Source organism: Nesoenas mayeri (genome assembly GCF_963082525.1).
Source record: "Nesoenas mayeri genome assembly, chromosome: 14".
Taxonomy (NCBI): Eukaryota; Metazoa; Chordata; class Aves; order Columbiformes; family Columbidae; genus Nesoenas; species Nesoenas mayeri.
In genome coordinates this window covers 7,104,211-7,112,961 of record NC_137556.1, presented here as the reverse complement: position 1 = coordinate 7,112,961, position 8,751 = coordinate 7,104,211, and the positions used below count along the sequence as shown (strand labels likewise).

At 54.5% G+C, this 8,751-nt stretch overlaps 1 protein-coding gene across 1 annotated transcript; it reads right to left on the bottom strand.

The window, feature by feature from the left end:
* Positions 1 to 5,222: 5,222 nt before the first annotated feature.
* On the bottom strand, positions 5,223 to 8,477 carry RPS14 (ribosomal protein S14). The gene is made up of 5 exons (XM_080353549.1): positions 8,326 to 8,477; positions 7,137 to 7,287; positions 6,667 to 6,828; positions 6,105 to 6,181; positions 5,223 to 5,337 (listed from the first exon to the last, which is right to left on the bottom strand). Exons 2-5 carry the CDS (start codon positions 7,283 to 7,285, stop codon positions 5,270 to 5,272), a joined length of 456 nt encoding a protein of 151 aa, XP_080209675.1. The 5' UTR covers positions 7,286 to 7,287; positions 8,326 to 8,477; the 3' UTR covers positions 5,223 to 5,269.
* Between the last annotated feature and the right edge of the window lie 274 nt (positions 8,478 to 8,751).

The following is an 8,751-nucleotide window of genomic DNA, read 5'->3' as shown; positions in this document are numbered from 1 at the left end:
GCTGGAAATACCCCTGCGGAGCCACCCTGCCCCGCCACCCCGGGGGGGTAAAAAAAAAGTCCCATTGGCTGACGGCACCCACATCACCCGTTGCCAGGCAGACCTCTGCTCGGCAGGTCTCTGATCCAGAAATACTGCTGAATCCAGCCGTGAGCGCTGTGGCCAGTTCGTGGGACATCGCTTCCCACCCCACTGCCACGGGCAGGTCATGACTCCCAGCCTGGTGTCACCCGGTTCCATGGGCCTGGGGACTCTGGCACCCCTGGGGGAGGACAGGAGGTGGGATGTGGGGTACAGGAGCTGGGATATGGGGTACAGGAGGTGAGAAGTGGGATGTGGAGGTGGGATGGGGGAGGTGGGCGTGAGAAAGGAGGTGGGATGTGGAGGTGAGATGCAAAGGTGGGATGCAGAAGGTGGGATGCCATGGGGAGGGCTCCCCTCACCAAAGGCTGAGCAGGACCCTCTGTGGGGACATGCTGTCAGGGTACACCCCTCCTCACTCACCTTCGCTGCCTGGGAAAAGCTGCATTTTGACCCAAACTCTCCCTCAAGGGGCATTTTGGACCCTCCCAGATGGGGGTGCTTGGCCAGCACCTCTCAGGCTGAGGGGGTAACGATTAAAGGACCACCGAGTGTTTTCAAGCCCCTCCCTGTCTTGTGACACCCCCTTGCCCTGCCTGCAGTGGCACTGGAGGTCTGAACCCCGAAACCTGAGAGGGGATGAGCAGCCCCCCAAGGTGGGTGACCCCAAAGCACCAGTGGGAGTGAGGCAGCTGGCTCCCCAGCCCACTCCACAGTCCCACTAGGGCTCCCTGGGCGAGAGCAGCCAACCACCCCCATAATGCTGATTTTAGGTGATTTTATACAAGGATCTGGGGCTGCCTGGGGGTAACACGTCCCCCATGCCAGCGCTGTGCCGTGGGGCTTGGCCTTGCCGGGCACACCGTGCCCAGCACTGAGCCAGCTCCAGCCTCAGGACCCAGCATGCCAGCGGGCAGGGTCCAGCCAAAAGTGAAACTCCAAGCATGAAATTAAAAGCAATTTGCTCGGGCATCACTAGTTACCAGGCAAACCTCCCCACGCACAGCCCAAGGGCCAGAGATTGGAGAGGGTTTCTCCAGCAGCTCCATACTTTCTCCCAGTTAGTCCCAGAACCTTCCAGGGTACGGAATATCCTAAAGCATTCCCAAGGAGCGTGGCAGGGTCTCCTGGCAGATGCTGTTTCTGGAGGAGAAGCAGGAGGTGGTGGGATGATGCTCTGGCTTCCCAGGTGGGATATCGCAGCCCCTGTGCAGATTTTGGTGCTCAGAGCCCGCTCCCATCCCTGGGCTCATATGAACCAGCTAGGGAAGTCCCAGGGGTACCCAGGGGTGCAGGGACTCCCTGCCCAATTGTGCCCGTCAGCCTCACCTCGGGCCCCTGCACTCCCAGCTCCTGCTCCCACCTGCGTTCCTCCCTGGAGGCTATTTTGAAGGCAATTTATCTGCTACTTTTTAGGTGATGTTGCATTTAGAAATTACCCAAGGTGTTTAAAAAAAAAAGCGCATATAAACCCCTTCCATAATTTTTTCGGCTCTCCCCTCGCTCTCAGCCCACAGTAAGCACAGGGGGTCTGGGGGGACACGGGTCTTTCTCACAGCGTCGCTGGGGCCGCATGCCCTCACGCTCCAGATGCATTCTGTGACCGGCCCCAGCTCTAAGGGGAACTGAGGAAAGTCTCAACAGGAACTCAGCCAGAAAACCCGCAGTGATTTCATGGAGCTGAGCCCAACTCTGCAAACCACAAACACGGGCGATAAACTGGGGGGTGGGAGAGACCCCCACATCCCCCCATGGGCAGGCTGAGCCCCCAGCCTAGCTGGGGACTGTCAGCACCAAACTAGTCCTCGCTCTGCATACAGACATTTCCATTAACTGATGTAGTGCTTCTATTCCCCTCCCGCTATACCTATCTGCGCGGGGATGTGGCATATAAAGTGTTTTAAATCTGTAAATTGACTTTCCTGGGAAGATACAGAGCAGTTTTCAGCCTGCCTCATCCCCCTCTCTTTCTTCCATAGCCTGCGGCTGGCACCCAGGCACAACACAGGCTCCTCACCACCCTGTCGCCCCCAGGGCTTCATATTTGTTCACATTTTATGCTGTTCATGAAAAATTTGACAAGTATCTTTACAGGAGGGTGGAGAACCAGCTGCCTTTTGGGGGGAAAAGCAGCCACCTGGAGCAAGGAGCATTCTCAGGGCTCAGCTCAGACCTGCTCAGTCTTCCAGCGCCTTGTCCCAAGCCAGCAGAGCAATTATTCCATCTGGGAGGCAGAAATAACCCCATGGGCATTCACGTGAAGCCATTTGTTACCAAATAAGCCTCCATTTCGCAGCCCGCAGCCCCTGCACAGCCTGACGTTGGGTGAAAACCCCACATTTCTCACCCTCGGCAGCACAAGATCAGCCTCGGGCAAACCAGAGGGGAAGGGCCCAGCCGCAGGGCTCAGCAGCGAACAGACCCACCTACAGGGACTTTGTAAGCTGGGGATGTGCTGCAGCCCCGTGCTCTCGGTGGGATGAGCAGCCCAGCCGGGGAGACACAGGGTAGGCAGCCACATATGTCCCCCCGCATGGAGCTGGGGAGCCACCACCCGGATGCAGGGGGGTTTGCAGGTGATGTGGCTCCTCACCGAATCACACAAGACAAGCCAGCTGAGTAGGGGCAGGAACAGGCAAGAGCCATGAAACCATCCACTAGCTCACCCAGGAGAGTGTTTCTCTCCAGACAGCCCAGAGACAAGCGCTGGACAGCCAGCTCCACACAGCTCCCGCCTGGCTCTCCGGTTTCTCTTCCTCATTCACCATTTCTCCCCTGGGGGGGTTCAAACTGACGCAGGAAGCTGTTTCAAAGACACCGATCAGCTAAGACATAAAAGTAACTTTTGCCACGGTGTAGTGAGCCCAGAAACACCCTGCCAAGGGCACGGCACAGCGAGGGCAGCGAGTGGCAGGGGCTGGGCTTAGAACAGCCCTGCACTCCCAGCAGAGCTCCTGCTTCCGAAGATTAAAGCCCAGCAAAGCAAATGTCCCTTCCTGCACTGGGAAGAGCTCCTGCCACCTGTGCGAGCCCCAGAAAACCTCGCGGGGGAGGATACGCCAAGCAGGGGAGGTCTGAGTTCCTCCTGTCTCAGGTTAGACACGAAGGTCTCAGCTTGTGCTTCAACAACCTGCTCCAAAAAATGACGTCACCACCGGGTGGTTGTGCTCTGCCAGTTTCCAGCCTCGGTGGGCAGCAGAAGGGAGATGGAACTGAGCAGAGAACATCACAAACTGCACCCAAAGAGACAAAATAGGTCTATTGAGTTTGTACCACTGCAAAGGTCCTGCCTCGGATGTTATGTTCCTATAGAGCTTTCCACAAGTGTACCCTGTGAAGCAGCCACATTGTAACCTGGGTCAGAGTAACATCCACCAGAACAGCAACAGGCTTCACTGCATACAAGTATCTAAGAAAGCAAAACTAAAGCTGTTAGTAAGACACCATACCTTTGCTTCCCTCTCCCCACGCACCTCTGCCCTCTTCCCTTCTCAGTTCAGCTCCACGTTGGCTGAGCCACTATTGGTTTCATGTTTGCAGCACCTTCTCCACACAGAGTTCAAAAAGCACTTCAAGGACAGGAAAACAGTGATTTGAACAGCAAATAGTATACTTCTAACAGTAAGGCAAGTTTATTTCTATAAAGTTTTCCATGGCCCTATATAAAATTACAAATACAACACTCTGTCTGTGCCAAGGGAAATGCTGGCTTAGGAACATCTGTCCAAGCAGAGATTTTTTTTTTCCACAGAAAAAGGAAGTCATGTATTAAGTAACAGTTTGCAGAAAACCCAGCAGCAGTTTGCTTGCTCACAAGCCCAGCTTTCTTTTCCACAGCAGGGACACCTCCAAGAGATCATGACTCACTTTGAAACCACAAGCATCCAAGTTTTCGCTATGAAGACTAAGAAGCACCGTTGGCTTCATCTGAAACAGGGACCCTGCAGTGAAACTCGTCCCCTTTTACCACGCAAGAAATGGCTCAACAACCGAGCAACAAACCCGACAGGAGCAACGTGCCCTGGGTCCAGCCCAGGCCAAGTAACTTCACCAGAACAGAGTGTTAGGAGCAGAACACTTCCACTGTCGGCCAAAGCGTCTTTCGTCGTGAGGGGAAGGAGGCTCAGGAGTGGGTGAAGGAATCCCCCGTGAAACATTTGACGATACAAAAGCGTGGGGAGGAGCCCACACAAAATCTGTGAGGCTCTCCAGCCTCAGGATCTGCAGGCAGACCTTGTCCAAGAGCCCAGCACATCAGAACACTGCCTCCCAGCTCGATTTTATAGGTCACACTTCGTGTATAAGACTATTCGTATTTGCCATATAACTGCACTAAGAATCCTGTTTTTCAACCGATTCTGATAAATAACCATCACTTTAAACTTGACCACAAGTATTCCTGGACAAACATTTTACCAGCTCCAGATGAGCTCCCTCGCTCAGTGCCAGGAGTCCCACTGACCAGTAGGTGACTGCAACAGGGGCACAACATGGTGAGCTGTAGCAGTCTCTACAACAAAGTACTGACCGCAGGGCTGGGGAGAGCACAGGACGCACAAGACAGACCCACGACGAACCGGGCACTGCGTGTACTGTGGCTGATGGCACTATTTCACAGGAGGAATGTTGATAATTTTCTCTCTCTCGAGCTGTAGAAGCCACAGCTATTTTAACCACAGGCAAAAAGCACCCTGACACCATGAGCACATAGACCTCACCCATCTTAAACTGTAATCAAGTAGCGTAAACCCACAAAATCTCTAGGTCTAAAAATCTTGCTGCAGCCAAGGAAGCAACAGGAACAGGGGTGATTTCAAAGCCTGGAGAGCTGGGAAGAGAACATTGGCAGCAGCACATCTTGTGGAGGGCAAACATCAGTGCAGGTAGCTGTGCGAGACTAAGAAGTTAAGAGTCATTTTGCTTAAATACCTCTAGAAATATAAATATATAAACAGAGCGGCTAAGGGAGCCGTAGTTCCAGTGCTTTTAGCAGCTTTCTCAGTGTATGTCCAAAAGCACCTCAGCTGCAGCAGTACTAACAACCCAAACCAGAAGCCCGGCTTTAGAGGATACGCCTGCCGTACGTAATTAAATTGAAGCCACTCAGCTCCTGAGTGTACCCCAGTAAGAAAACACATGGCTGAGAAGAGGTTTAAAAGAGCTTTAATAACCAAAGGTGCAGCATTGTTTACAGACGACGTCCACGGCGACCACCCTTTCTGCGAGTGCTGTCAGAGGGGATGGGGGTGACATCCTCTGTGGGGAAAAGAAAATGGAAAACACACTGTTACCTTCCTGAGGTACCCCAAGAAAGCAAGCTGGCATGACCACCCTGCCCCAGCTGTCACCCCAACATCCCCCAGCTGCACCTTGCCATCAGCCAGCATAGGAGCCAGGCTCAGGCACAACAAATGCTCTGTGGAGCGAAGATATTCATGAATACCTCAAGGGCTGGATGCCCACAGCTTTTAATACTCCAGAAGCAAAAATCCCCACTTCACTTAAACCAAGCATCTGCAGCGTTTCCAAAGAAATAGAGGGTGCTTGGTGTAACTTCCAGAGTGCCAGTGCTGATGCTTCTCATGACTCCTCTACAAAGTTTGGGACTATCCCTCATGCAGTTGGAGGAACTGCATTATTACTCAGTCACAGGCTCAAACGAAGGCAAACACAACATTTCTGAGCGACAGAACAGCTTCAGCACAAACACTGTTACGTAAAAGGAGCATCAGCGTCCCGCTGTGCAGCTGGGGTTTGTGGTGCAGCCAGACCCCTGGTTTCTGCAGTCAGCTCACGCCACCTCCTGGTGAATCCTCCATTTACGAACCTGTTTAAATTAAATTTCACCTACAGCAGCACCTGACACAGACCAAGAACGCCCCAAGTGAAGTCATAATAAGGGGCACAAATGCCTATAAAGCTCCTTTTACTAAACAATCCCTCAAAACTATTTTTTGAGGTAGCAAGGCTCTGCACTGATACCATGACACAGGCATCCAGCTATCGCTCTTTCCATCACTCACCAATGCGGCCGATCTTCATTCCAGATCGGGCCAGAGCTCTCAGGGCTGACTGGGCACCAGGTCCAGGAGTCTTGGTCCTGCAGGAGAGAACCCATAAGCCCTTAAATGATTCAGAAAGTGGACACAGTTCACAAACAACTGACAATGTTAAAAATCACAGTTTCCCCACCCCAAAACATCCTGAGAGCAGAACTTGCCTTCTTCCCAGACCCAAACCATTCCCACACCAACAGCCACCAGACACACACTTCACCCTCAGGCCAAGATAATCTCCAAATGTGACTGCACCTCCCCACCCACTACCAGATAAATCAGAGCACAGCACAGCTCCGGCCAACTGAAGACGTCCATTAGAAATGGGTTCCAGATGCTCAGCGAGAGATGACCACATCAGCCACTCACCACATGAGACAGACACCCTTCACATCAAATCTAGTGTCAAATTCCCAGGGTGCATCCACCTTCCCAACTGAGGCAGCACAAAGAAGGGATGTGGTGCCACCTAGCCAGGTTCTGAGACCAGGCAGATCCTCCAGGAATGCCAGGGTCCAGCCCAACATACCTGTTGCCACCAGTGGCACGCAGCTTGATGTGCAGGGCAGTGATGCCCAGTTCCTTGCACCTCTGTGCAACGTCCTGGGCTGCCAGCATCGCCGCGTAGGGAGAAGACTCGTCTCGGTCAGCCTTCACCTTCATGCCACCAGTCACACGGCAGATGGTTTCCCTACAACACAGGAAAATATTCAGAAAACAACATCCTCCCTCTTTCCTCCCCACTAACCAGCTCCTGGGTACACACAGAACCTGTTATTTCAAATGTTACTGGATCAATAAGCTGCCAACTGGTACCTTGGGCACAATATTCATCACAGACGAACACACCAAGCCATCTGGTCTGTGTTCAGGGACACATACCATCTCAGCTTGCAGCTCAACAGAAGCTCAAGGAATGTGGTAGAACCTTTGGCCAAATGTAATTTCTGTTTCCAAAAGCCGGGTACCGCAGGGAGGTGATGGGCTTTCAGTACTCACTTGCCAGAGAGATCAGTCACGTGGACAAAAGTATCATTGAAGGAAGCGAAGATGTGGCAGACGCCAAACACATTTTCTCCTTCAGCAACCTGAGGTCCCAAGCTGATGACCTGTTCTTCTTTCTTCTCCTTGCCCTTACGAGGTGCCATTTCTGAACAAAAAGAAACGTAAGTATGAGCAATGGTGAATTTCTCAACATTCACTTACAGGAGTTTATGAACCTCCCTGCTACTGCAACCTTCTACCAAGCAACATGAGTTATCAACAATAAAACGCAAACAGTAATTCTGGGGTACAACTGGACCTCCTAAAAAACCCCAATGCTGCCAGCTTTGCTGCACCCAGGCAGACAGGCCACCACCAACTAACTGTTCAGTGGGGGCTCCAGCTGCACTTTGCAGCAGAAGCTAAGCTGTGCTTCATGTCAGCTCAGGCACAGCCAAGCACACAGGAGCCCCTTTCCTCTATAACCAGAAACACCGTAGCGTGGGGAGATGGTTCCCTATTGCCCCCTCCTGCCAAACACCAGCTACAACTGGCGCTTTGCACAACAGAAACGTCTAACGGCTTAATTAGGGCTATCAACCCAAGCACCACCTCGTTTTATCCACAGGCCTCAGCATGATGGTTCTACCTCCACACACCGACCAACCAAGGACCAATCAAGGCCCAACACGGTCACTCCACAAAGCCCAGCCCCCTCCCGGCACAGTCAGCCGAAGTTTGGTGGATGTTATTGTCCCCGGCTGGGGTCCACAAAGCCCAGGGACACCCACACGACAACCGAAGCACAGGCCGAGCCGTGAGCGCTGGGACTGCAATCTTAACCTCAGAACCACGCACCCGCTGCTCTTTAACGATTACTTGAACCCGCAGCCCTGGCCGCGGAGGGTCCGGCTCACGCCACCAGGCCCGCAGCCTCAGCCCAGCCTCCCGACTCCTCCACGCCGCCAGGGCCAGCCGCCCTCCATCCCTAACCGGGAGCGCCGATCCATACCCCGGGCACCCAGCTACGCCGGCTCCCGGCTCGCCCGCGGCCTAACGCCCCTCTCCGCCGGACGCGCCTCCCCTGCGCCGGACCCGCTGCTCCGCGGAGCCCCGGGCCCGATGAAGCGGGGGGCGGATGGGGAGGCCGCGGGGAGGCGCGGGCGGGCGGATGGCGGCGGATGCGTCGCAGCCCCACACTCACCTGCGCGTCTGCTCCGGCGGCCGCCGCTGGAAAGGAAGTGGCGGCGTCAGGGGGCGGAAGTCACTGCAGCTCACCCGGAAGTGATGGCGGGAGGCGGCCGAGTGCCGCCGGGGCAGCGGCGTGTCGCCGATCGCAGGCGCAGGACTCTTCCCCGATCCTGATCGTGATCCTGATCGTGATCGTGATCCCCACCGTGGTCTCGATCGCGCAGCGCCGGCCGCCGCCGTTAAACCGTGAAGGGCGTGCCCGAGGGCAGCCCGGGCCGACCTCCCCAAGATGGCGCGGCCGCCCCCTCCAGCCCGGGTCCCTTCCCAAGATGGCGGCAGGCGTCGCTGGGCAGCCGTGCTCCTGGCTGGGGCGCGCCAGGGCGGCTCTGGAAAGTCAGGCCCGAGACGGTTTATAAACAGCTGAAGAAAAATCGGTGTA